This window comes from Pan troglodytes, chromosome 20 (assembly GCF_028858775.2).
Source record: "Pan troglodytes isolate AG18354 chromosome 20, NHGRI_mPanTro3-v2.0_pri, whole genome shotgun sequence".
Lineage (NCBI taxonomy): Eukaryota > Metazoa > Chordata > Mammalia > Primates > Hominidae > Pan > Pan troglodytes.
In genome coordinates, this window is record NC_072418.2 from 61,065,441 (window position 1) to 61,093,303 (window position 27,863).

The 27,863-nt window shown below is 45.8% G+C and overlaps 1 protein-coding gene across 13 annotated transcripts; it reads right to left on the reverse strand.

Moving 5' to 3' along the window:
* Positions 1-1,134: 1,134 nt before the first annotated feature.
* On the reverse strand, positions 1,135-27,653 carry ZNF329 (zinc finger protein 329). 13 transcript variants are annotated; one of them, XR_010153992.1, is made up of 5 exons: positions 23,141-23,231; positions 17,702-17,795; positions 17,154-17,258; positions 2,251-4,337; positions 1,135-1,589 (listed from the first exon to the last, which is right to left on the reverse strand). XR_010153992.1 is itself a non-coding variant. In XM_063802347.1 (4 exons), exon 4 carries the CDS (start codon positions 4,327-4,329, stop codon positions 2,704-2,706), a length of 1,626 nt encoding a protein of 541 aa, XP_063658417.1. In that variant the 5' UTR covers positions 4,330-4,337; positions 17,154-17,258; positions 17,702-17,795; positions 23,254-23,303; the 3' UTR covers positions 1,135-2,703. The 13 variants fall into 13 exon arrangements, 9 of the variants coding, with proteins under 9 accessions (XP_063658417.1, XP_009434851.1, XP_016792473.1 ...); XR_010153990.1 differs by lacking the exons at positions 17,702-17,795; positions 23,141-23,231 and adding an exon at positions 26,971-27,653; XR_010153991.1 differs by lacking the exons at positions 17,702-17,795; positions 23,141-23,231 and adding an exon at positions 23,254-23,311.
* Positions 27,654-27,863: the final 210 nt, after the last annotated feature.

A 27,863-nucleotide genomic window follows, 5' to 3' on the forward strand; every position in this document is an offset into this window, starting at 1 on the left:
CTACAGGGAAAGGGAGAAGCCCAAGGTCAGAGGGCTCAGGGGATCCTGATTTAAGTTGGGTCAAGGAGAGTCTGCAGTGCACTTTTCTGTATGTGGGCTATACTCAAACGCAACTCTCTGGAGAAGACAAGTCAGCCTGGTCCCCTTTCATCCATCACCACACCCTGGGACACAGCACCATCCCATCCTGACTCCAGAGGGTTCAACAAGGGTCCCCGCTGGTCCTCCATGCCCCTGCACCTCTCACCATGAGATCACCATATCCAAATGTGTGTGGGGGAGCTTTACTTCTCTAAATGCTCTTTCAGGGCCACTCTTCCCTTCTTCACTCCATGCCTCCATTACCTATCTACTCATTCCTCTCTCAGGACTGGCTGCCCACCCTTCCCATGACACAGCTATCAGAGGCATACCAAGGTTGGCTGCCTCATGGGAGACAGTAAGTGCCATGGAGGCCACAGCTGATGCCAGACAAAAGAGAAGACACACATGGAAGGAGGCATGGCTGCTTGAAGCTCCCCATGAGCTGGCCTGAGGGTCCGGACCTCAGAATACCAGCACCATGGAGACACCAGGTCACACACACATGAACCTTGATCCAGCTAATACAATGGGCCTGGCTGACCCCAGTCCTGGACTGACTCATCACTAATCTTCACTATCGTCACACCTGTCCCTTCTCCCAGGAGAGGAAATTGTCTAGAGGCAAAATTCCAAGGGGATCCACTCATGGGGCTTCAAGGCTGTGTCATCCACCTTGACTGGCTTTCACTCGGCCAGCACTGCACTGCCTCGGAAGGGCCACTCCAAAGTCATCCCAAATTTTCTACAGGCTTCCTGTTCTCCATTCTCTGGGACTCACTCTCTCTTCTACACTGACAACCCCTTATAACCCAAGTCCCAAAGAAGGAAGTTATTCTCATGCCCTGGGCTTTGGGATGCTGATTCCAGAGACGCTACTGCCCAATGCCCCTCCATCCACACTTACAGCTTCCCTGTTGCCCTGATCCAGTCCCTACTACTAAAGGTCCAAAGAAACCCCAAATTAACCTCCTTTTGGCTTCACTTTTTAATTTATTACCAAATTATTATGCCAACAAGTATCTGTAACAGAGAAAAAAATATGATACAAAATTCCAGTCCCCAAAGAAAACCACATTTTATTTCTCCATCATCCACTTTCAACATACATCCATATGTGCACGTATTTTTACATGGCTGGAATAATAGTAAATCTTCTATTTGATGCCCCTTTTTGCCATATTATAAACATTTTCAACATGGCAATAAAACCTTTATAATGGTTCACAGTGGCTGAATTAGAAGCATCCTAAATGAACAACCATGGAGGTAGTGGTGGGGTGATAACATAAACATAACAACTCAGTATTTTTGCTTCAACAACTAAAGCAACAAACCACATCTGTTAGAAGCAGCCCTTTCCATCTTAGCACAAGCTTGTTTCAGTCTTTTTTTTTTTTTTTTTTTTTTTTTTTTGAGATGGAGTCTTGCTCTGTCACCCAGGCTGGAGTGCAGTGGTGCAATCTTAGCTCACTGCAACCTCCACCTCCCAGGTTCAAGCAATTCTCCTGCCTCAGCTTCCCAAGTAGCTGGGATTATAGGCACACACTACTATGCCCAGATAATTTCCTGTATTTTTGGTAGAGATGGGGTTTCACCATGCTGGCCAGGCTGGTCTTGAACTCCTAACCTTGTGATCTGGCCGCCTCGGCCTCCCAAAGTGCTGGGATTACAGGCGTGAGCCACCACATCTGGCCTGCTTGTTTCAGTCTTAAGAGGAACGACTTCATTGTTCATTCACAGGTAATTTATTCACCTAGTTTGCCTTCCTGCAATGAGTCCTCAGCATTATTGCAGGAGTATAATGCAGACATACATTCAAACAGGAAAATCTCACACATTCTGTGGTGTGTGCAGTACAGCACTGTGTGGACTCTCTCATTGTACACCTTTGTTGTTACAGAAAACACAGTAAGAGCCCCTGCCAAAGCCTCTCTTTCTGATTACACTTAAAAAAGGTTGATTCAGGCCAGGCAGTGCCTCATGCCTGTAATCCCAACACTTTGGGAGGCTGAGGTCGGCGGATCATGAGGTCAGGAGTTCAAGACCAGCCTGGCCAACATAGTGAAACCCTGTCTCTACTAAAAATAGAAAAAATTAGCCAGGCATGGTGGCAGGCACCTGTAATCCTAGCTACTTTGGAGGCTGAGGCAGGAGAACTGCTTGAACCTGGGAGGCAGAGGTTGCTGTGAGTGGAGATCATGCCACTGCACAGTGAGACTCTGTCTGAAAAAAAAAAAAAAGTTGATTCAGTGTTTGCTTACATACAAGGTGGAAACTCCCTACTACAGGGCTCTTCATTCCAATCATGTTCTGAATGCATTCACAGGTTCTCTCTGTGGTGTCACCCCCATGTTTGCACATTTCATTCCAGTGTGTGTGTTGTCATGTCTGGTACAGACTGAATCATCCCCAAAGACTTTTCTGCCCTCATCCTAAGTTGTCTCTGGAGCTCCCCAATGAGCAGACTTAACAGTGTGGCTCAGCAATGTCTCACATTCATCAATTCACTGGATAGCTTAAAGGATTCTTTTCTACTGACCAGAGAGCAGTCAGATCTAAGACACGCCTCCTAAACACAGGAGTGAGAGTGAACTGGAAGACTCATGTGGCCCCCAACCATTATGTTTCCATAGGTTGCTCTCCCAGGTGTGCTCTTTGATGTCGAACAAGGGATGAGCTCTTTTGGAACATTTTTCCACACTGAGGACACCGGCTGGGACCCTCCCTGCTATGGAGTCTCTGATGTACTGCCAGGTGAGAGTTCTGCTTGAAGGACTTCCCACATTCTGGACACTGATATGGGGTCTCCTTAGTGTGAATTCTCTGGTGCTTGGTCAGACAGGAGCTGTCCCTGAAGGCTTTGCCACACTGATTACACTCATAGGGCTTCTCACCAGTATGAGTCCTCTGGTGCCTAATGAGGCCAGCGATATTCCTGAAAAGTTTCTGACACTGGTTGCAGCCATAGGGCTTCTCGCCAGTATGAATCCTCTGATGCCTGATGAGGTACGCACTCTCGATGAAAGTCTTGCCACATTCTTTACATTCATAGGGTTTCTCCCCAGAATGGATCTTTTGATGCACAATGAGGTGAGAGTTTCTGTTGAAGGATTTCCCGCACTCTGCACACTCAAAGGGCTTTTCTCCAGTGTGAGTCCTCTCATGCTGGGTGAGGTACGAGCCGTCCCGGAAAGCCTTTCCACATTTGCTACACTCATAGGGCTTCTCACCAGTGTGGATTCTGAGATGCACTGTAAGGTGGGAGATGTCAGTGAAGGGTTTCCCACATTCGTTACATCTATATGGTTTTTCCCCTGTATGAGTTCTTTGGTGCAAAATTAAGGATGAATTTCGGTTGAAGGTTTTTCCACACTCTAGGCATTCATAAGGTTTCTCGCCTGTGTGAATTCTCTGGTGCTGTGTCAGAGCTGAGCCGTCACTGAAAGCTTTCCCACATTTACTGCATTCATAGGGCTTCTCTCCTGTGTGGATTCTTTGATGCACAATCAGGTTGTAGTTCTTGGAGAAGGACTTTCCACACTCATTACAAGTATAAGGCTTCTCTCCGGTGTGAGTTCGGTGATGCAAAACAAGAGAAGAGTTCCGTTTGAAGCATTTGCCACATTCAGTACATCTATATTGTTTCTCTCCAGGGAGATTTCTCTGGTTTTCATTAAGCGATGAGCTCAGAGTAAAGATGTCCTCAAAATTCTTGCCTTCATACGATTTCTTGCCTCTTTTCATTATTTTCTGATGACCAAGAGAGGTAAAATGATTAAAAGACTTAACACTTTCAGGGTATTTGTAGGGCTTCTCTCTCACTGGATTTCTTCCATGAATAACTTCCATGGAATGGTTGAAGCCTTTTCCACAGGCATCACTGTCACCAGTTCTCTTATCTGCATAACTTTTAGGATACCTGGGTAAGGTGGGGTCACAATCCAGACCACTAACATTTGAGTCAGGTGCATGGAAACCATTTGTTGCCAGAACTCTCTGAGACGGTGGAAGGTCTGAGCTTGCAATCAAATGCTCCCCAAAACCAGGATATTCACAAATTGCTTCCTGAGTCCCTGGTTTCTCCAGAGTTAAAGCTGATTGCCTCAAGTGTCCCTCCTGGTTCTCACAGTCCCAACCATCACCTAAACTGGACAAGCAGGGAACTTCCCTTGTGAATCTTTCCACTTCTACATCACAGGGTACTTCTCTCTCAGGAAAATTCCGAGTCGTCATTTTCAATCTCATATCCCAAACTGCAAAAAGAAGAAAAATGCAGACTTAGGTATATGAAGCTTTATCTGTAACAGAAACAGACAATGATGATGGGCTAGGTGTAAAGATGTGTATTTTTTTACTTGTTTTCTCTTTTAAATTCAAATTTATACAAGGAAGAGGTAAAATCGTAGCCAAGGAATGGAACCAAGAACAGATTCAAAAAGAGCCATGTAGCATTTTCATCTTCCTAGAGAGCAGGCAGGAGGAATGGACCTCGGGATAAATCATCACCAAAAGGATTAGTTTGAGATGTGAGAGACCAGAGGCCAAGCATCCCTGCTCCCCCTAGAATTCCATCCCAGCCACTGCATTCTTGTCCCTGGTCACACACTGCCCATCAGTACACATTTCCAAAGCTCTGACTTCACAATGAGCTTACAACAGCACTGAAGGAGCAGTTCTCACCCCAGCTCTGTCATCAAAGTTCTGCATTCATGGATAGGACAAAGCACAGGCTTGGTGACCTAAAAGTTCTGGGTCTAAGTCTTAGAACTGTCAATGACCTGGCGGGACACAGTGGTTCACTCCTGTAATCCCAGCACTTTGGGAAGTGGAGGCAGGTGGATCATTTGAAGTCAGGAGTTCAAGACCAGCCTGACCAACATGGTGAAACACCGTCTCTACTAAAAATACAAAAAAAATCAGCCAGGCGTGGTGGCACATGCCTGTAGTCCCAGCTACTCTGGAGGCTGAGGCAGGAGAATCACTTCAACCCGGTAGGCAGAGGTTGCAGTGAGCTGAGATCGCACCACTGCACTCCAGCCTACGCGGCAGAGTGAGACTCCATCTCAAAAAACAAAACAAAACAAAAACTGTCAAAGACTGCCCTGCATGGTTGTTATAAAAACTGGATCATGTCGGCCAGGCGTGGTGGTCACGCCTGTAATCCCAGCACTTTGGGAGGCCGAGGTGGGCAGATCACAAGGTCAGGAGATCGAGACCATCCTGGCTAACATGGTGAAACCCAGTCTCTACTAAAAAAATACAAACAATTAGCCGGGCGTGGTGGCGGGCGCCTGTAGTCCCAGCTACTCGGGAGGCTGAGGCAGGAGAATGGCGCGAACCCGGGAGGCGGAGCTTGCAGTGAGCCAAGATTGTGCCACTGCACTCCAGCCTGGGCCACAGAGCAAGACTCCGTCTCAAAAAAAAAAAAAAAAACTGGATCATGTACAAAGCAGTCTCCAAGGCTAGGGGATGAAGGGCATTCTGTAAATGGTTGCATGTGTCTTCATGCGTATCAATCTTCCTGTCACCATCCTTGTCCACTCAGACTTCACAATATTAAGACAACTGGTTGTCCATTCATTCGTTCATTCATTTGGTGGGATCGGGTCTCGCTCTGTCATTCAGGCTGAAGTGCAGTGGTGTGATCTTGGTTCACTGAAGCCTCAATCTCAAAAACTTCAAGCAATTATCCCACCTCAGCCTCCCAAAATGCTGCAAATACAGGGATGAGCCACTGTGCCCAGCCTTCTTTCTATTTTTTAAGGTAAAATGAAAATAGACCCTTGCCTCAGAATACATACATACATATATGTCTACATTCTAGGCAATTTAAATATATATACATGTATATGTGTATATGTGTGTGTGTGTGTGTGTGTGTGCGTGTATTTAAATTTCAGAAGGATACAGGCTGCAACATAAAGTCAAAGTTTAAATAATGTAGTATGCCTTCATAAGTGTGGCAGACTTTGATCAACAAAACTTAACCAAAAAAACCATATGGCCAAGCATTGGGGGTCATGCCTGTAATCCCAGCACTCTGGGAGGCTGAAGTGGGAGTTATCACTTGAGCCCACACAGAAGGCTGAGGCTGCAGTGAGCTGTAATTGTGCCACTGCGTTCCAGATTGGGCAAAAGAGACCATGTCTTAAAAACAAAAAACAAAAACCAAAAAATAAAAAACAGACAAGGATTAAGAAGTCTGATATCAGCATTCAAATTTTCCATCCAATAAAAGACACATTAAGAGACAAAATGCAAGTGGCAGATAGAGAGAAAATAGGACTTAAAAGCACAAAGAATTACTGCCCAAGAGCTATAGAGGATTCTTACAGAGAGAAAATAAGATTTAAAAGCACAAAGAATTACTGCCCAAGAGCTACAGAGGATTCTTACAGAACAGCACATAAAAAGAAAAAAAATGGGCAAAGTAATCAAAGAGCACTTCGTGAAGGGAAAATAGAAATGTCCTGAAAACATTGGCTGGGCGCGGTGGGTCACGCCTGTAATCCCAGCACTTTGGGAGGCTGAGGCAGGTGGACCACAAGGTCAGGAGATTGAGACCATCCTGGCTGACACGGTGAAACCCCGTCTCTATTAAAAATACAAAAAATTAGCCAGGCGTGGTGGTGGGCGCCTGTAGTCCCAGCTACCTGGGAGGCTGAGGCAGGAGAATGGCATGAACCCGGGAGGCAGAGCTTGCAGTGAGCCGCGATAGCGCCAGTGCACTCCAGCATGGGCAACAGGGCGAGACTCTGCCTCAAAAAAAAAAAAAAAAAGAAAAAAAAGAAATGTCCTGAAAACATCAATATTTATTTTCTCATTCTATCATTCAGGCAATTCCAAACTGCGACTTTAAGAACACAAAATATACACATTTCACGTGAGTAAAAATAAAATGAAGTACGATAATATAAAGCTTTGGTAGGTCACAAGGGAAGAGGGCTTGGAAAGTGGTCAGCGTGCTTGGCAGGGTACCTTAGTGGCAGCTGTGAAAACATAAACTGGGGGCAGGCGCGGTGGCTCACGCCTATAATTCCAGCAGTTTGGGAGGCTGAGGTGGGTGGATCACCTGAGCTCAGGAGTTCGAGACCAGCCTGACTAACATGGTGAAACCCCATCTCCACTAAAAATACAAAAATTAAGCCAGGCACAGTGGCTCACGCCTGTAATCCCAGCACTTTGGGAGGCTGAGGCGCGTGGATCACCTGAGGTCAGGAGTTCAAGACCAGCCTGGGCAACTATGTCTCTACTAAAAATACAAAAATTAGCTGGACGCGGTGGCGCATGCATGTAATCCCAGCTACTCGGGAGGCTGAGGTAGGAGAATCGCTTGAGCCTAGGAGGCGGAGGTTGCAGTGAGACAAGATTATACCATTGCACTCCAGCCTGGGCGACAGAGCGAGACTCCGTCTGAAAAAGAAAAAAAAAAAGAAAACATAAATTAGGTATATTCTACCACCCAGCAGTTCCACTGGTAGGTATATCAGAGTCACAAAGCTGGATAAACGAACATCAATCCATACCTACGTAGATAGATGGTCTTTTTCTTTTTTCTTTTTTTTTTGAGACAGAGTCTTGCACTGTCACCCAGGCTGGAGTGCAGTGGTGCGATCTCAGCTCACAGCAAGCTCCGCCTCCCAGGTTCACGCCATTCTCCTGCCTCAGCCTCCCCAGTAGCTGGGACTACAGGTGTCTGCCACCACACCCAGCTAATTTTTTGTACTTTTAGTAGAGACAGGGTTTCACTATGTTAGCCAGGATGGTCTCGAGCTCCTGACCTCGTGATCCGCCCGCCTCAGCCTCCCAAAGTGCTGGGATTACAGGCGTGAGCCACCACGCCTGGCCAATAGATGGTCTTAAAGGCCAGCAGAGAGAAGAGAAACCACCAGTGAATGACGAAAATTATTACAATAGATCACTTAATAGAAAAACTGGAAACCCAAAGGTAATGGAAGGCTACTTTCAAAGCACTGAAGGAAAAAATCTATCAGTCACACTATTGTTCAAGAGCAAAGGTGAGATAAGACTGTTTCAGAGGCTGGATGTGGTGGCTCATACCTGTACTCTCAACACTTTGGTAGGCCAAGGTGGATGGGTCACTTGAGCCCAAGAGTCTGAGACCAGCCTGGGCAACATGGTGAAACCCCATCCCTACAAAAGATACAAAAATTAGCAGGGTGTGGTGGCATGCGCCTGTTAGTCCCAGCTACTTGGGAAGCTGAGGTAGGAGAATTGCTTGAGCTCTGGGGGTTGAGGCTGCGGTGAGCTATGATTCACTCTAGCCTGGACAACAGTGAGACTCTGTCTCAAAAAAAAAAAAAAAAAAATTCAGGAAAGCAAAAGCAGAGTTCATTTCCAAGGATACTAGCCAGAGGAATTAGAAAATGTTGTTCTTCAAAAAAAACCCAAGAACGAAGGAAGGAAAAACAAAGGAATTGATGAATATGATGAATGTGGGCTAGGTGTGGTGACTCACACCTGTAATCCCAGCACTTTGGGAGGTCGAGGTGGGGGAATCACTTGAGCCCAGGCATTTATGACTAGTCTGGGCAACACAGTGAGATGTCATCTCTTAAAAAAAAAAAAACTGATGAATGTATATTTAAATCAAATCCAATGGTGACCACATGAAATGCAGAAATCATGACTTGGAATTAATGGGATAGACTAATATACTAGACAACAGTGGCCAATGAGGTGGGAATGGGGCAACAGAATCAAGTGTTCTGAAGTCCTCAAGTTTTTTATGATTCATGTTAGACCTGCTCAAGTCAGAATTAAAAGAATAAATGTAGTATAAAACATGAAAGCCCACAGAGCAGTAGTTTTTAACCAGGGATGTTTCTACTTCCAGAAGATACTTGGCAATATTTGGAGATGATTTTGGTTGTCAGTCTGACTAGGGGGCAGATGTTCCTAGGAGCCAGGGATGCTGCTAAATATCCTATAATGCACACGATGGACTTCCACAACACAAAATGATCCAGCCCCAAATGTCCATAGTACTGAAGTTGAAAAACATTGTAGAGGGAGGTCAGAATTAAAAACAAAAACAAACAAACAAAAAACCCGATCAATCCAGAAAGCTGGTAAGGGGTAAAAAACAGCACAAAAAGGACAGGCTAAATACAAAGTGTAAAGTAAGGTATCAACAATTACAATAAATATAAATGGCCTTGATGGGTCAGATAAAGACTGCATTAGACTGTATTAAAAAACATGTTTGTAACAGGTATTCCTAAAGCAAAAGGACATAAAAGCCAAAAGTGAAAGGATGGGACAGGTGAATACCAAACAAAGAAGGGTTTTGTGGCTCTTTATAAACCAAAGAAAAATTTCAAGTGAGGATCACAGGGCAATGTAACAGTAACAACATGCCTCAAAACACAGAGCAGGCCGGGTGCGGTGGCTCATGCCTGTAATCCCAGCACTTTGGTAGGCTGAGGCAGGCGGATCACTTGAGGTCAGGAGTTCAAGACCAGCCTGGCCAACATGGTAAAACCATGTCTCTACAAAAACACAAAAATTAGCCAGGCATGGTGGCACATGCCTGTAATCCCAGCTACTCCAGGAGGCTGAAGCAGAAGAATTGCTTGAACCTGGGAGACAGAAGTTGCAGTGAGCCAAGATTGAACCACTGAACTCCAGCCTGGGCAACAGAACAAAACTCCATCTCAAAAAACAAACAAACAAACAATCAACAACAAAAAAACACAGAGCAAAGCCAGCTAGGTTTGTAGGAAGAAAACAGCAAATCTAAGGATAGTGGGAAATTTTATTTATCTGTTTTTTTTTTTTTTTTTTTTTGAGACGGAGTCTCGCTCTGTCGCCCAGGCTGGAGTGCAGTGGCGCGATCTCGGCTCACTGCAAGCTCCGCCTCCCGGGTTCATGCCATTCTCCTGCCTCAGCCTCCCGAGATGGGATTACAGGTGCCCACCACTACGCCAGCTAATTTTTGTATTTTTAGTAGAGACAGGTTTCACCATGTTGACCAGGCTGGTCTCGAACTCCTGGCCTCAGGTGATCTGCCTGCTTCGGCCCCCCAAAGTGCTGGGATTATAGGCATGAGCCACTGCACCCGGCAGGTGGGAGGTTTTAATGAACCTCTTTTAGAAATGAAAACGCAGAAGAATGGAAAAGAGTTATGCAGGACAGAATGTAGTTACCCAATCTGATCACACAGCTGGATGAAAATCTACGTACAAATTAGAATAAAATGCTTTCTTTCTAAGCACAAGTGGAATATTTGCTAACACTGACTAGGTCAAAGAAAAAGTTCAACAAAGCCCAGACTACAGCCTCTTGACTTCGAGGCAGCAAGTTAAAAGCCAGTAACAGAAAGAAAACCAAATATAATAAAACAGCGAGTAAAGCAAACTCCTATTTATTTGGAAAAATAAAAACTTGTTTCTCAGTAATTGACAGATCAAAGAGAAAACCTGATAGAAATTACAAAACACCTAGAACAGGCCAGGCACGGTGGCTCATGCCTTGTAATCCCAGCACTTTAGGGGGCAGAGGCAGGTGGATCACGAGGTCAGGAGTTCAAGACCAGCCTGACCAATACAGTGAAACCCCATCTCTACTAAAAATACAAAAATTAGCCAGGCATGGTGGCGCGTGCCTGTACTCCCAGCTACTCGGGAGGCTGAGGCAGGAGAATCGCTTGAACCTGGGAGGCAGAGGTTGCAGTCAGCCGAGATCATGCCACTGACTCCAGTCTGGGTGACAGAGCGAGACTCCATCTCAAAAAAAAAAAAAAAGAAAAGGAAAACACCTATAACTACACAATGATGAAAACAGCACATCTCAAAACATGTGGCAAATGAGAATGCAGAATGCAGCTAATAGTTCCTAGATTGAAAATGCTGGTCTTTAATGCGTATATTTTAAAAAGAAGGCTAGGTCAGGCATGGTGGCTCACACCTGTAATCCCAGAACTTTTAGAGGCTGAGGCAGGGATATCACTTGAAGCCAGGAATTTGAAACCAGCCTGATTATCATAGTAAGACTGTGTGTCTATGAAAGAAAAAAAAAGTTAGCTGGGTGTGGTGGTGTAATTCGCCTTTAGTCCCAAGTGGTTGGGAAGCTGAGGCAGGAATATCCCTTGAGCCTAGAAGTTCAGGAGTTCAAGGCTGCAGTGAGTCATGATCGCATCACTGCACTCCAGCCTGGGTGACAGAGTAAGATTGCCTCCCAAAAAAAAAAAAAAAAGGGACTAAAGATGAAGTTACTGTGGGTCCTGAAGCTGCAGATGGCAGCAAGTCAACAGCCATGGTGGTCTCCGAGGCTGCCCACAGATTTTCTTTAGGCCATCGCTGATGGGTTCTATGTATCATTGAAATGAATGGCAATAACACATTCTGGGATGTGGGTAACGCATGGTGCCCTCAGAATGGTCTTGTTGGCTTCACTGTATGACTGATGATCCTCCAACAATAAACAACCTACTGCTTGTAAACTCATTGGACAAGCCATAAACTCAAAGTGAAAGACACTCCAGAACAATATGTACCTTATTCCACCACCAGAAAGAAGATTCGGGAGTAAGTCCCACCTTCAACACCTTGTAAGTACAGATAAAAAAAAAACAGTTTAAACATGTAAAAAATGGGACTTTTTATGTAGCTGTACTTTTAGGGCTCACCATTAACTTGATTATAATTGACTAAAAGAAAAGAAGACCGAAGACTAGTGATCTCACTGTTCAATTTACAACTTATGGGAAAGAACTATGGACTAAACCAATGAGAGGTAGAAGGAAAGTGTTAATAAAAATCACAGCAGAGGCTGGGCGCGGCGGCTCACACCTATAATCCCAGCACTTTGGGAGGCCAAGGCGGGTGGATCACCTGAGGTCAGGCATTCGAGACCAGCCTGATCAACAAGGTGACACCTTGTCTCTACTAAAAGTATAAAAATTAGCCAGGCATGGTGGCAGGTGCCTGTAGTCCTAGCTACTCAGGAGGCTGAGACAGGAGAATCACTTGAACCCAGGAGGCGGAGGTTGCAGTGAGCCGAGATCGTGCCACTGCACTCTAGCCTGGGTGACAGAGCAAGACTGTCTCGGGGGAAAAAAAAAAATCGCAGCAGAAATTATGGAAATTAAAAACAAGAAACCAGTTGAGAAAATGAAGAAAACCAAGTCTGTCATTTGAAAAGACAAATGAAAGAGACCATTAAAAAACAGCAAGAAAAAGGCCAGACATGGTGGCTCATACCTGTAATCCCAACACTTTGGGAGGCTAAGGCAGGTGGACTGCTTGAGGTCAGGAGTTTGAGACCACCCTGGGCAACACAGTGAGACCCCATCTCTACAAAAAATACAAAAAAAAAAAAAAAAAAAAAAAGCCAGGCGTACTGGTATGCACCTGTGGTCCCAGCTACTTGGGAAGCTGAGGTGGGACAATCGCTTGAGCCTGGGGGTCAGAGGTTGCAGTGAACGGAGAGAGTGCCACTTCACTCCAGCCTAGCTGACAGAGCAAGACCCTGTCTCAATAAATAAATAAATAAAATTTTTTAAAAAGCAAAAATGAACACGTAAGTGATATTAATTGTCAGACAGGGGTTTAACTAACAGTGTAAGGTTAACAAAATGGCAAAGTTGGATTTATCCTAGGAATGTAAGGACTAGGAAACATTGGAACATCTATTAATACAATTCCCATATTATCAGATTAAAGTAGAAGACAGCGCCCTTACACCTTATCCCAATACATTCAGAAAGTAATATGAAAAAATCTCACCAAGACTCATGATCAAAATACTCTCAGATTCAAGTAATAGATCCTTTATCTCAAAAATTCAAAAAGTACTTTAAGGAAACCTCAGACTCCTATGGAAAATTCTTAATAATTAGGGTCATAGGAAATTAATGTGAACATCACACCTTAAACATCAGAAAAAAGGAAACATCAGAATCATTTACTTTCAAGTCCAGGCCAAGGCCTTAGACACTTGCTATGTACACAGCATTCAGCAATGATGTAAAGGGGCCAGCCAGTCAGGAGGACCATGCTCCCAGCTGTCACCCCTGGATGCTACAAGGACCCCTCCCATGGAAAGGGCTCCTGAAGCTGCCCTGCCGCATGACATGTTTCCTGTTCTGAACCTTCTGGATAGACTGGGGCCTGGCATGGTCTGTGGCCATCCTGTGAAAACAAGGGACTTGAAAGCACCTCCCTGCAGGTTTGTGAAGGGAAGATGCACATGCACAGTTAAAAGAAATAAAATAGGCCGGGTGCGGTGGCTCACACCTGTAATCCCAGCACTTTGGGAGGTTGAGGCAGGCTGATCACATGAGGCCAGGAGTTTGAGAACAGCCTGGCAGACATGGCCAAACCCCATCTCCAGTAAATATACAAAAATTAGCTAGGCATGGTGGTGCATGTCTGTAATCCCAGCTACTCGGGAGGCTGAGGCACAAGAATCGCTTAAACCTAGGAAGCGGAGGAGACAGAGCAAGACTGTCTCAAAATTTAAAAAAAAGAAAATAAAAGATGAGATACATCAGACATATACAGGGTGATATCATTTATGGAATTTTTTCAGACACACAAAATATTCTCTTAGAAATAAAAATATAATGATGTCTTGGCAAGACACCAACCAAGGCTGTGATTACGTCTCTCTTGGGGGTAGGGAGGCTAACTCGCCTTGAGGAACAAAAGGAATGTCCATTTCATCCATAACAGATACTTCCTTTGTTGAAATAAAACTTAAACACCACCAAGAAAGTGAAAACACAACCCACCAAATGGGAGAAAATATTTATATTATGTGTATCTAGAATATAAAAACTCTTACAATTCAATAATAAAAAGACAAAACCCCAATTTTTAGAAATGGGCGAAGGATCTTGTCTTAGTCTGGGCTGCTACAACAAATAGACTGGGTGGCTTAAACAACAGAAATCTATTTCTCACAGTTCTGGAGGCTAGGAAATCCAAAATCAGTGTGTCAGCATGATTGGTTCTGGTGAGGGTCCTCTTCCTGGTTTGCAGATGGCCACCTTCTCAGTGTGCCTTCACAGGGTACAGCAGGAAGCAGGAGCTCCTGAGAGCTCTCCTGTTTCCTCTTATAAGAGCACTGATTTCATTCAAAAAGGTTCTACCCTCATGACCTAATTACCTCTCACAGGCCTCATCTCCAAATACCATCACAGTGGGGATAAGGCATCAACATACGAATTTTGAGGGGACACTACATTCACCCCGTAGGAGTTCTGAATAGATATTTCCCCAAAGAAGTCATACAAATGGCCAATGAGCACATGAAATGATGATCAATATCATTAGGTATTAGGGAAATGCTGATCAAAACCACAGTGAGATACCACTTTACACTCACTAGTATGTTCAATATTTAAAAACAAACAAAAACAATAACAAGTATTGGCAAGGATATGGAAAAACTGGAAACTTTTCACTGCCAGTGCAAATGTAAAACAGTGTAGCTACTTTGGAAACCAGTCTGATGATTCTCAAAAAGGAAAATATGGAGCTGTCATATGATCCAGCTATTCCACTGCTATGGTTTGGATATGGTTTGTCCACACCAAATCTCATGCTGAAATTTAATCCCTACTGTGGTGGTGCTGGGGCATGCAGCCTACCAGGAGGGGTTTGGGTCATGGAGGTGGAACCCGCATGAATGGCTTGGTGCTGTTCTCACAGTAGTGAGTTCTTGCTCTCATGAGACTGGATCGGTTCTGGGGGAAATGAATTAGTGCCCCCAGAATTGTATTGATTCTTTACATAGACTTAGGGCTTTAGAATTTAAAGAATTATATGGATATTTAATATTACCAGTAAATTTAGAGTACACTGCAAAACAGATTATAAACCGTGCACATTACATAAAAATTTACTCAAAATGGATCAGCCTAAACATAAAAGCTACAACTATAAAATTCTTTCTGTTTTTTTTTTTTTTGAGACAGAGTCTTGCTCTTTTGCTAAGGCTGGTGTGCAGTGGCGTGATCTCGCTTCTCTGCAAGCTCCGCCTCCTGGGTTCACGCCATTCTCCTGCCTCAGCCTCCCGAGTAGCTGGGACTACAGGCGCCCGCCACCACACCCGGCTGATTTTTTGTACATTTTTTAGTAGAGACGGGGTTTCACCATGTTAGCCAGGATGGTCTCGATCTCATGACCTCGTGATCCGCCCACCCCGGCCTCCCAAAGTGCTGGGATTACAGGCGTGAGCCACCGCGCCCAGCCCTTTTTTTCTTTCTTAAGAGACAGGGTCTCACTCTCTTGTCCAGCCTAGACTGCAAGGTGCAATCAAGGCTCAACACAGCCTCAATCTCCTGGGCTCAAGTGATCCTCCCACCTCAGCTTCCTGAGTAGCTGGGACCACAGTTGCACACCATCACACATAATTTTTTTTTTTTTTTTGAGATAGAATCTCACTCTGTCTCAGGCTGGAGTTCAGTGGCATGATCTCAGCTCACTGCAACCTCCACCTCCTGCGCTCAAGCGATTCTCTTGCCTCGGCCTCCTAAGTGGCACACACCCCCATGCCTGGCTAATTTTTGTATTTTTAGTAGACAGGGTTTCACCATGTTGGCCAGGCTGGTCCTAAACTCCTAACCTCAAGGGATCTGCATGCCTCAGCCTCCCAAAGTGCTGGGATTACAGACGTGAGCCACCACACCCAGCCTAAATTTTTCTTTTTTTTTTTTTGGTAGAGATGAAGTCTCACTATATGGGCCAGGCTGGTCTTGAACTCCTGGGCTCAAGCAATCCTCCCACCTCAGCTTTCCAAAGTGCTGGGATTACAGTTGTGAGCCACCACGCCTGGCTTAACACTCTTTTTTTTTTTCTGAGACAGAGTCTCGCTGTGTTGCCCAGACTGAAGTGCAGTGGCGCGATCTCAGCTCACTGCAACCTCCTCCTCCCGGGTTCAAGTGATTCTCCTGACTCAGTCTCCCAAGTACCTGGGATTACAGGCATGTGCCACCATGCCTAATTTTTGTATTTTCAGTAGAGACGGGGTTTCTCCATGTTGGTGAGGCTAGTCTTGAACTCCTGACCTAAGGTGATCAGCCTGCCTTGGCCTCCCAAAGTGCTGCGATTACAGGCATAAGCCACTGTGCCCGGCCTGGCCTAATGCTCTTGGCCAGGTGCAGTGGTTCATGCCTGTAATCCCAGCACTTTGGGTGGCTGAGGCAGGTGGATCATTTGAGCTCAGGAATTCAAGACCAGCCTGGGTAACACGGTGAAACCCCATCTCTACTAAAAATACAAAAAATTAGCCAGGCATGGTGGCATGCACCTGTAGTCCCAGCTACTCGGAAGACTGAGGCAGGAGAATCGCTTGAACCCAAGAGGCGGAGGTTGCAGTGAGCCAAGATCGTGCCATTGCACTCCAGCCTGGGCAACAAGAGCGAACCTCCGTCTCAAAAAAAAAAAAAAAACAAATTAGCCGGGTATGGTGGCCCTCGCCTGTAATCCCAGCTACTGGGGAGGCTGAGGCAGGAGAATTGCTTGAACCTGGGAAGCAGTTTGCAGTGAGCCCCGATCGTGCCACTGTACTCCAGCTTGGGTGACAGAGCAAGACTACATCTCAAAAATAAAATAAAATAAAAAAAGACCCATGCTATAACATGAAACATTTTCCTAAGTCTAACAAGCCACACACAAAAGACCACATATTGCAGGCTATTTATATGAAATGTCCATAACAGGCAAATCTATAAGACAGAAAGTAGATTAGAGATTACCTAGGGCTGGGAAAGATGGGGGAGTGACTGCTAATGGTATGGGTTTTCTTTTTCAGGGGTGATGAAAACATTCGAAGATTGACTGTGGCAATGGATATACAAGCTAGTTAATATAATAAAAAACAATGAATTGTACACTTAAAAGGGTAAATTGTATGCTATGTGAATTATATCTCAATAAAGCTGTTTAAAAGAGTAAGTATGTGTCGAGTCTGTAAGGGTCAGAACCACTAGTCTAGACCCCATCTGCCACATTTCTGGTATTTTAGGACTTTATAAAGGAAATAACAGTCCTTGCAGGGATGTGCTGAGCTCATGTAGACTTCCATTCCCTGGTACTCACCTCTGAAAGGTAGAGGGATCCATTCAGGCCAGGTGTGTGGATACTTGACATCGATGGTTGCTGGACATTAGCCATTTATGCCCATCCACACGGCTCCAGCCATCTCTGTGGGACACCCATAATAATGTTTACTTTACTTGTTCACAACTCATTAACAAAAAGAAATCATTTACCAACTTTAATCCCATCCTGATAACGTCAGCCATGTGATTACAAGTGTGATAAAGAGTCTGACTCCATTTTGGATGGCTACTGACAGCTTTCAAGCCCCCATCCCTTTCTCCTTCTCCCTCTCATCTGGGCAAGCTAACAAGAAAGTCTGGGAGTTTCCTCCTTGGTGCCAGCAGGAAGTTCAAACTATGCAAGCCCCAACCCCAACCCCACTACCTAATCACAATGAAAGCCCAGCCACGGCCGGGTGCACTGGATAACACCTGTAATACCAGCACTTTGGGAGGTCGAGGCAGGAGGATCACTTGAGCCTAGGAGTTCAAGGCCAGCTTGGACAATGTAGTGAAACGCCTTTAGCCAGGCGTGATGGTGCATACCTGAAGCCCCAGCTACTTGGTAGCCCAGGAGCTCAAGGGTGCAGTGAGCTGTGATCGTGCCACTGCACTCCAGCCTGGGTGAGACATCAAGACCCTATCTCAAAAAAAAGAAAACAAAAATTAACAAAAATTATATAGTATCTTTGTGGTGAAAACTTGAAAAAGTTTACTCAAGACCTGAGAGGGCATTTGAGTAAGAGAGGAGCTAGACCAGGTACACAGATGAAAGGGCTGGGTACTGAAACCAGGACAACCCTCACTAGACCTGTAAAAGCAATGCCTTCCAAGCAAATCTCTGGAATAATTTTACTGATGCATGACAAAATTCACATTGAAGAAGACAGCTTCCTGAAATATCCATGACAACTCCTTAAAAAACAAAAAGAAGAGAGGAAAAAGAGCTAGGAGTAGTTGTTTTGCCAAAGTCAAAGCTTCTCCTTAAAGTTCCAGTAAGCAAGCAACCCAGTGAAGGTACAGGAAGGACAGAGCCCCAAACAGACTTGGAGGCATTTAATAATTTAAAAGGTGATAAAGGTGGCCTCACACATTAGCAAGAGTTAAGTATATCTCATGCTGTCTTTTCAGATGGAAAAATAATTACAATTCCAAATTCGCTCATGCTCACACACAGGCTTATAAGACCTAAATAGTATATGAGAAAAAAATTTTTTGAATGATTAGAAATAATAGAACTAGGCTGGGCGCAGTGGCTCACACTTATAATCCCAGGACTTCGGGAGGCCAAGGCAAGTGGATCATCCGAGGTCAGGAGTTCGAGACCAGCCTGGCCAACATAGTGACACCCTGTCTCTACTAAAAATACAAAAATTAGCCAGGCGTGGTGGCAGGCGCCCGTAATCTCAGCTACTTGGGAGGCTGAGGGAGGAGAATTGCTGGAACCCGGGAGGCGGAGGTTGCAGTGAGCCGAGATTGCACCAGTGCACTCCAGCCCGGGGAACAACAGCAAGACTCAGTCTCAAAAAATAAATAAATAAATAAATATAGAACTACAAGAATATCTTTGAGTTATCAGAGTAGAAAAAAGTTGTGGTTTTTTTTGTGTTTTTTATTTTTTTATTTTTCAGATGGAGTCTTGCTCTGTCGCCCAGGCTGGAGTGCAGTGGCGTGATCTCGACTCACTGCAACTTCCGCCTCCTGGGTTCAAGCAATTCTCTTGCCTCAGCCTCCTGAGTAGCCAGGACTACAGGTACCTGCCACCACATGCAGCTAATTTTACATCTATATCTATCTATCTATCTATATTTATTATTATTATTATTATTTTTGAGACGGAGTCTCGCTCTGTAGCTGGGCTGGAGTGCAGTGGCGCGATCTCGGCTCACTGCAACCTCCGCTTCCTGGGTTCAAGTGACTCTCGTGCCTCAGCCTCCCGAGTAGTTGGGATTACAGGCACGCGTCACCACACTCGGCTAATTGTTTATATTTTTAATAGAGATGGGGTTTCACCAAGTCGGCCTCAGGTGATCTGCCTGCCTCGACCTCCCAAAATGCTAGGATTACAGGCATGAGCCATGGCGCCCAGCCAAGAATTTTTTTTTTTTTTTTTTTTTAAAGAGACAGAGTCTTGCTTTGATGCTCAGGCTTGAATGCAGTAGTATGATCATGGCTCAGTGCAATCTTGAATGCCTGGGCTCAGGCGCCGTGACCATAGGAGTATGCCATCACACCTGGCTAATTTTTTTCTTTTTTTTTTTTGATACAGAGTCTTGCTCTGTCACCCAGGCTGGAGTGCAGTGGTGCGATCTCTGCTCACTGCAAGCTCCGACTCCCGGGTTCACGCCATTCTCCTGCCTCAGCCTCCCGAGTAGCTGGGACTTCAGGTGCCTGCCACCATGCCCAGCTAATTTTTTGTATTTTTAGTACAGACGGGGTTTCACCGTGTTAGCCAAGATGGTCTCGATCTCCTGACCTCGTGATCCGCCCGCCTCGGCCTCCCAAAGTGCTGGAATTACAGGCATGAGCCACCGCGCCCGGCCATTTTTTTTTTTTTAATGTTTTGTAGAGATTGGGTCTCACTATGTTGCCCAGGCTGGTTTCAAACTCCTGAGCTCAAGTGATTCTCCAGCCTCAGATTCCCAAAGTGCTGGGATTAAGGCGTGAGTCACCACTGCATCAAGCCAAAAAAAATTTCTTTTTTCTTCCTTTTTTTTTTTGGAGACAGTGCCTCACTCTGTCACCCAGGCTGGAGTGTAGTGGCATGATCTCAGCTCACTGCAACCTCCGCCTCCTGGGTTTAAGTGATTCTCCTGCCTCAGCTGCCCGAGTAGCTTGGATTACATGTGCCCGCCACCATACCCAGCTAATTTTTATATTTTTAGTAGAGACGGGGTTTCACCATGTCAGCCAGGCTGGTGTTGAACTCCTGACCTCAAGTGATCAACCCGCCTCAGCTTCCCAAGGTGCTGGGATTATAGGCGCGAGCCACTGCGCCAAGCCAAAGAATTTCTCAACTCACAAAAGGCACAAAACATAAAGAAAAAGATTTGAAACATCTTACTATATCAAAATGAGTAATACACCATGAACATAAGATTAAAAGAACATTCAAAGTACCATCTCTAGAATGGCTTATCAATTACAGAGGGGAAAAAGTGGAGGATCCTGGCAGAGAGCACTTCAACCACATGACAAAAACCTGATCACCCCCAGCCTCACATGCTTCCTGACACGACACACCAAGAAGAACATGATGTCACTTAGACAATGCCCTGCCAAAGATGAGAGTCTGAATTTAATATTGGGAATGTCAACTGAACATCAAGTGACAATCTACACAACCACCAGCTGGGTCTTTTAAAAGTATATCAATTTCATGAAAAAAAAAAAAAAAAAAGAAAGGAGAGTGCCATTCAAGGTTGAGGGAGACTAAAATAACATGACAAGTCAATGTAACACAGGATCCTGGATCAAAACAAATACCCAAAAACCATACAAACTGTATCAGCTGCATACAAACTATATCAGACAGGAATTCTGCATCAATAATAAAGTATCTGGGGCCAGGCGCAGTGGCTCACACCTGTAATCCCAGCACTGTAGGAGGCCAAGGTGGGCAGATCACTTGAGGTCAGGAGTTCAAGACCAGCCTGGCCAACATGGTGGAACCCCGTCTCTACTAAAAATACAAATATTAGCTGTGCATAGTGGCACACGCCTGTAATTCCAGCTACTTGGGAGGCTGAGGCAGGAAAACCACTTGAGCCTGGGAAGTGGAGGTTGCAGTGAGCCGAGATCGCTCCACTGCACTCTACCCTGGTTGACGGAGTAAGACTCCATCTTTAAAAAAAAAAAGTATACTTGGGTGTGATAATAACACTAGTTTTGTTCAAATGTTCAAATGTTCTTTTTGGCTGGGTGTGGTGGCTCACACCTGTAATCCCACCACTTTGGGAGGCCAAGGCAGGAGGACTGCTTAAGACCAGGAGTTCAAGAACAGTCTGGGCAACATAGTGAGAGCTCATCTCTATAAAAAATACAAAATTAAAAAATAAGAACGTTACTTTTCTTATGAGATCCTGGCTGAAGTATTTCAGAGTGAGGTATGATATCTACAACATACTTCCAGTAACTCAGCCAAAAAAACTAAGTGTATGTAAATATATGTCTGTACCCCACCTGCCTCTGCAACACCTGCTGTGTGTACAAGTGTGTGTGTAAAATATAAAAAGAAAACCCTATGTCAGAGGCGTTTGAACCAAAGCAAACCTCCATCTTAAATGGGGACTGGGTAAAATAAGGCTGAAACCTACTGGGCTGCATTTCCAGACAGTTAAGGCATTCTAGGTCATAGGATAAGACAGGAGATTGGCACAAGATACAGGTCATAAAGACCTTGTTGATAAAACAGCTTGCAGTAAAGGTGGCTAAAACCCACCAAAACCAAGATGGCAACGAGAGTGACCTCTGGTCCTGCTCCCACTAGCACCATGACAGTTTACAAATGTCATGGTAACATCAGGAAGTTACCCTATATGGCCTAAAAATGGTAGGCATGAATAATCCACCCCTTGTTTAGCATAGAATCAAGAAATAACCATAAAAATGGGCAACCAGCAGTTCTTGGGGCTGCTCTATCTATGGAGCAGCCATTTTTTAATTCCTTTACTTTCTTAATAAGCTTGCTTTCACTTTACTCTATGGACTCGCCCTGAATTTTCTTTCCCAAGATATAAGAACCCTCTGTTGGGTTATAGCTCGGGACCCCCTTTCTGGTAACACCTATGCATGTGTCTGAGGCAGGGAGAAGAGAAAGATAAAGCTAACGTGGCAAAAAGTGTTAATAATTTTAGAATCTGGATGGTTTTAGAAGTGTTAAACTATTCCTGCAACTTCTATGCAAATGTGGAACTTTTCAAAATGAAAAGTTGGGTGAAGAGAGAGGTAAACAAGCAGTAGAATGGAGGAAAGTCACTTGCTGTGGGAAAAAAGAAAAAACAGACAAAAACTGGGTATTCAAAACGTACTTCAACAAGCCCAAGTTCCTATAGCCAAATTTTTTAACTTGGCAAAAAATAAAGGACCTTTTCAGGCTGATGGTAATTTTAACAAAGGTTTAGGTTGCATTTGTCAAAATTCATCAATGGTACAGGGAATATCTGTGCATTTCACTGAAAGTCAACTTTGGCTCAAAAAATTTAAAAAAGCACTATTGAACTCTAATTCATGGTAAGCATAGTGAGGTGTTTGAAGGAGAAGTGTTGTGATATCTGCAACTTACTTTGAAATGTTTCCAAAAATAGGTGGATTAATGAATGGCTGAAAGGATGGACAGAAGGAAAGATAAGAGATACAGTAAGTTCAGCAGACGTTAACCGGGTCGTTCACTGCACAAGTCTTTCAGCTTCTCTATCTAAACCAACATTTTATGTCATAAAATATTGAGACTGGAAGACTGCACAAAGGAAATATGCCACTAAACCAAGGAAAAAGACAGCAAAATGGTCACTAAACAGGTGCAAAAATGCGGCCCTCACTGAGAATTGCAGTAAAACATGATTTTGCAAATATCAAATGGAAAAACACACAGGTGATCTAACACCTTCGACACTCAAGGGGAAGCGGCTCAGCCCACTGACTCACGGCCGCCAATTCGACCGGAGGCCGACCCAAGCCTACACTGCCCCTCACACCTGAGAGAAAAGCGGTAGACTCGGGGGTTACCCCCGGAGACGGACCAGGACACCCAGCAGGCGCGGCAAAACAGTCTCTATGGGAGGGCGGGCTAGAGATGCGAGCGCGGAACTCACGGGTGACGCTAAGGAAAGAGCGGGGGCGTCCAGACCAGCCCCGGAGCGACCTCGTCCTCAGAGGAGTGACCCCAATCGCCACGGAGCGTCCTCACCCGCCAGGACAACTACGCCCCTGGCCAGACCCTCGCCCTAGCGGGCCCGACATGCCCACTACCCAGGTGAAACCCACCCGCGGACACGCCCCTCGCCGCCCCACAGGCACCCGGCGGGCCTCCACCCGCCAAGCCTTCCCTCCGCAGGAAACGGAGGCAGCGCAGGGCTCAGGGATGCGTCGGCACTTACGGTTGGCGGCCGGCGGCAGCCATGTTCCGGGCGATTGCGCTTGCGCGGCTGCCGGGACAAGGATGTGCGCGTGCGCGGAGTCCCCGAGCTTCCCCCGCCCAACGCTGGGGCGGCAGCGGGTACCGGGGTTATTCATTACCCTGGCGTGGACTAGCCTCGGGGCGGACGCGCAGGCATTTACTTTCTCCTATGGCCTCCTCTGATTTTTAACCCGATGCTATCATTCTTTTGTTATAGAGCCTTCCTTTTATTTACTGCATAATTTCCTAAAATATTTCTTTATCTATAATCTTGTTTTTTGAGATAATAATGTTAAAATTCAGAATAAGTACACTCATTATTCATTGGCAATATAATTATTTACTGGGTGCGTGGCTCACGCCTGTAATCCCAGCATTTTGGGAGGCCTAATTTGTTAAAATGACTAGATCTAAGAAATGTAAACAAAGCCAGTAACTTTCCTCTGTAGTAACAATAGCCGGTTGAAAATGAAAACTACACATTTTCATTCTTTCAGTGGTTCTCTTAAACTTTAGCATGGGGAAATTGGAAGCCTAAATATTTACTGACAGGGAAGAGAGAAACTGTGGTATGTGCAACGGAGCAATAGGGGGTGGTTAAAACAAACAGACTGGGCTCACCTAAGGTCAGGAGTTTGAGACCGGCCTGGCCAACATGGTGAAACCCCGTCTCCACTAAAAATACAAAAATTAGCCAGGCGTGGTGGCAGGCGCCTGTAATCCCAGCTCCTCGGGAGGCTGAGGCAAGAGAATCACTTGAACCCGGGAGGCGGAGGTTGCAGTGAGCTGAGATCGTACCATCACACTCCAGCCTGGGGGACAAGAGGGAGACTTCGTATCAAAAAAAAAAAAAAAAAAAAAAAGGACTAACTTATATACAAGATAGACAGTTCTCCAAAAACAGAGTTCGAAAAGTAAACTGTGCACTTATCCACATGATACAACTTACCTGGAAATAAAAGACACAAAATCTATATGTTATACAGAGATTGATACATAAGTAGTAAAGTAACAATAACATGGACCAGATAGATTGTCCAACCTCAAGAAAGTGGCAACTGAGGGGAAAGAGTTGGGGAAGAGACAAAGGAGACCTCAGTTACACCTGTGATGCTTGATATGAAAAAACAAATCAAAACCTGAAAATCTGACTACATGTTAACACAGGTAAAATCTCGATGATACATGGGTATCATCTTTATTATTTATAGATTATTCTATTACTCTCCGAACCTCTCCGCAGGTTGAAATACTTCACAATTTTGAAATGAAAATTAGAAAAAAAATTCTAAGCCATAATAGTGATTAAATTGTCACTCACAATAGTGATGCTAGGAGCAACTTGGAAATCAATTAGCAAAAGCAATAAAGGATCTTCATGAAGAAAATACAAAAACCTCATTAACAGACCTGAAGTTAAGTTCAGAACACACTGACATATTATTCCTGAATGGAAAGTATTTTTTTAATTTCTCCATGAAGGCCTATATATTTTTTAAAGTATTAAAATATCAGACCAGGCACAGTGGCTCACGCCTGTAATCCCAACTCTTTGGGAGGCCGGGCTGGGGGGAATCACCTGAGGTCAGGAGTTCAAGATGAGCCTGGCCAACATGGTGAAACCCCATCTCTAAAAATATAAAAATTGGCTGGGCACAGTGGCTCATGCCTGCAATCCTAGCACTCGGTCTCAAAAAAAAAAAAAATCTTCACAAAACTACTAAACAAAATTATAGCAATTCCAATTCAAAGACTCCCCCCGCCCCCAGCTCACAGAATAAAACAACTTAAAGATCATATGGAGAAAAGTCCAACAGTATCTGGTTAAAAGAACAGTCGGAGACCCGACGCGGTGGCTCACAACTGTAATCCCAGCACTTTGGGAGGCCGAGGCAGGTGGATCACTTGAGGTCAGGAATTCAAGACCAGCCTGGCAGACATTGTGAAACCTGTCTCTACTAAAAATACAAAAATTAGCCGGGGGTGGTGGCGGGTGCCTATAATCCTAGCTACTCCGGAGGCTGAGGCAGGAGAATTGCCTGAATCCTGGAGGCGGAGGTTGCAGTGAGCTGAGATCGTGCCACTGCACTCCAGCCTGGGTGACAGCTATACTCTCGTCTCAAAAAAAAAAGTCAGGCACCCTTTATTAGATACTAAAATGTACCATATTAAGCAGATGGGCTCAAATAGGCACTGATACAGACACAAATATCAGAAGAATAGAAGAGTATGCAAGAAGAGATGAGTAAAAGTAATAATCTAGTAATAAAGTTAACAATAAAGCATAACATCATTAATAATAACAAGGGTGTTTTTTCCATTCAGTGGCAAAGAGAAAACCTTAGTGCTAAGTACTGTGCTGGCACAAGTGTATATTCTTTTTTGTATTTTTTGAGACTGAGTCTCACTCTGTCCCCCAAGCTGGAGTGCAGTGACAAGATCTCAGCTCACTGCAACCTCCACCTTCCAGGTTCAAGTGAATCTCCTGCCTCAGCCTCCGGAGTAGCTGGGATTACATGCGCACACCACCACACCCGGCTAATTTTTGTATTTTTAGTAGAGACAGGGTTTCACCTTATTGGCCAGGCTGGTCTCAAACTCCTGACCTCAGGTGATCCACCCACCTCAGCCTCCCAAAGTGCTGGGATGACAGGCGTGAGCCACTGCGCCTGGCCACAAGTGTATATTCTTGTAGGTCACATGTAGGCAATCTTTTTCTGTGAAAAGCCCAATAATAAATATTTTCAGCTTTGCAGACCATAAGGTCTCTGCCATGACTACCCAACTCTTCCAGATAGCAGCATAGATAATACTAAACAAACAAGTGTGACTGCATTCCAATAAAACTTTACAGAAACAGAAGGCCCACTGAGGCCATTGTTTGCCAATCCCTGTTCAGGAATTATCTGTTTGTTCTTGGGGTAGGAGACTTTCTACATCAAGATAAGCATCCCAGAAGTCATTTACAAAATGGCACTTTTTTTGTCTCTTAGAAATGGGGTCTTGCTTTGCTGTCCAGGATGTAGTCCAGTGGCATGATCATAGCCCACTGCAGCCTTGACCTCCTGGGCTCAAGCAATCCTCCCAACTCGACCTCCCCAGTTGCTGGGACTACAGATGTACACCACCATGCCTGGCTAATTTTTTTAGTACAGATGGGGTCTCACTATTTTACCCAGGCTGCTCTCAAACTCCAGGGCTCAAGTAATCCTCAGCCTCCCAAAGTGCTGGCGTTACAGGCGTGATCCACCCTGCCTGGCCAACATATGTGATTTTTTTTTTTTTTTTTTTGAGACAGTCTTGCTCTATCGCCCAGGCTGGGGTGCAGTAGCGTGATCTCAGCTCACTGCAGCCTCCAAACTCTGCATCCCCGGTTCAAGCGATTCTCCTGTCTCAGCCTCCCAAGTAGCAGGGATTACAGGCACGTGCCACCACGCGCGGCTAATTTTTGTATTTTTAGTAGAGACGGGGTTTCACCATGTTGGCCAGGCTGGTCTACAACCCCTGAGCTCACGCAATCCGCCCGCTTGGGCCACCCAAAGTGCTGGGATTACAGGCGTCAGCCACAGCTGTAGCTTATTTAATGGGGCACTCAAGGCCTTTTGCTGCTGGCTCAACATCCCTTTCAGGCCTTCACTGACCTATGCCACACAGCACTTGCGCCCAGGGATAAAGAGCCGGATCAGCTTCTGCTCACCCCAGTCCTCTTGCCAGAAAGGCCCTCTGGCCTTTGTCCAGTTGCTGGACGCTGCCTCTTCTTTCTGGTTGGTCTCCTCCTCCAGGAGGCATTCGCGAACGCCCCAGTGGAGCCACACGGTCCATGCCTCTTCCACTTATTTCCCCAGGGCTCACATTCCACAACTACTAAATCAACACCGACACACTCATAAGCAGCCCCTTCCTCGTCCTTTTTTTCCTCCTGAGCTCGGGAACGTCTGCTGGGGGTGAGGGGGACTCGCAGACCACCCCCACCCCCGCCCCAGGCGGAGGTCGGGGGCCGTCACCTGGCCAGGTCTCCGGGGAACGGCTCGGGCGGCTGACACCGCAGTCCGCGAGAGGCGAGGAGGATCCTTGGACTGTGGGCAGGATCGCAGGCAGCGGAGGCCCTGCCCAGAAGGCGGGATCTGGGGACGATCCCCATTCCTGCCAGCCGCAGACGCGGAGCCCACAGGAGTCCCCGCAGCCCTAGCCCGTGCACCCACGGCGGAGCCGAGGCCGCGACTCCGGGCCTGTTGGCTGGAACCCGCAGCCGTGTCCCGGGCCGCCCCGGTCGCGGCCACCCCTGAGAGCCCTTGGCCCCGTTGTATCCCGCAGTGGCTTGGGGAGTGCGGGTCATCACGCCCACCCGCCAAGGCGGACGCCGGACCCTCCACTGCGCATGAGCGCCCACTGCGGCGCCGTTGCTGCGCATGAGTGTGCTTCCACCGCCTACATCTCCCAGAAAACCCCGCGGCGCGGCGCTCCACCGCTTCCTCCCTCGGGTTGCGTTAGCCGCGACGATGGCGCCCCCCAGCGGCAGCAGGGAGGCTGTGGGGGTCCTGGGCGTTGCGGTGTGCAGGTTTTCTGGGAGGATACCTGGCGCCGACCTTG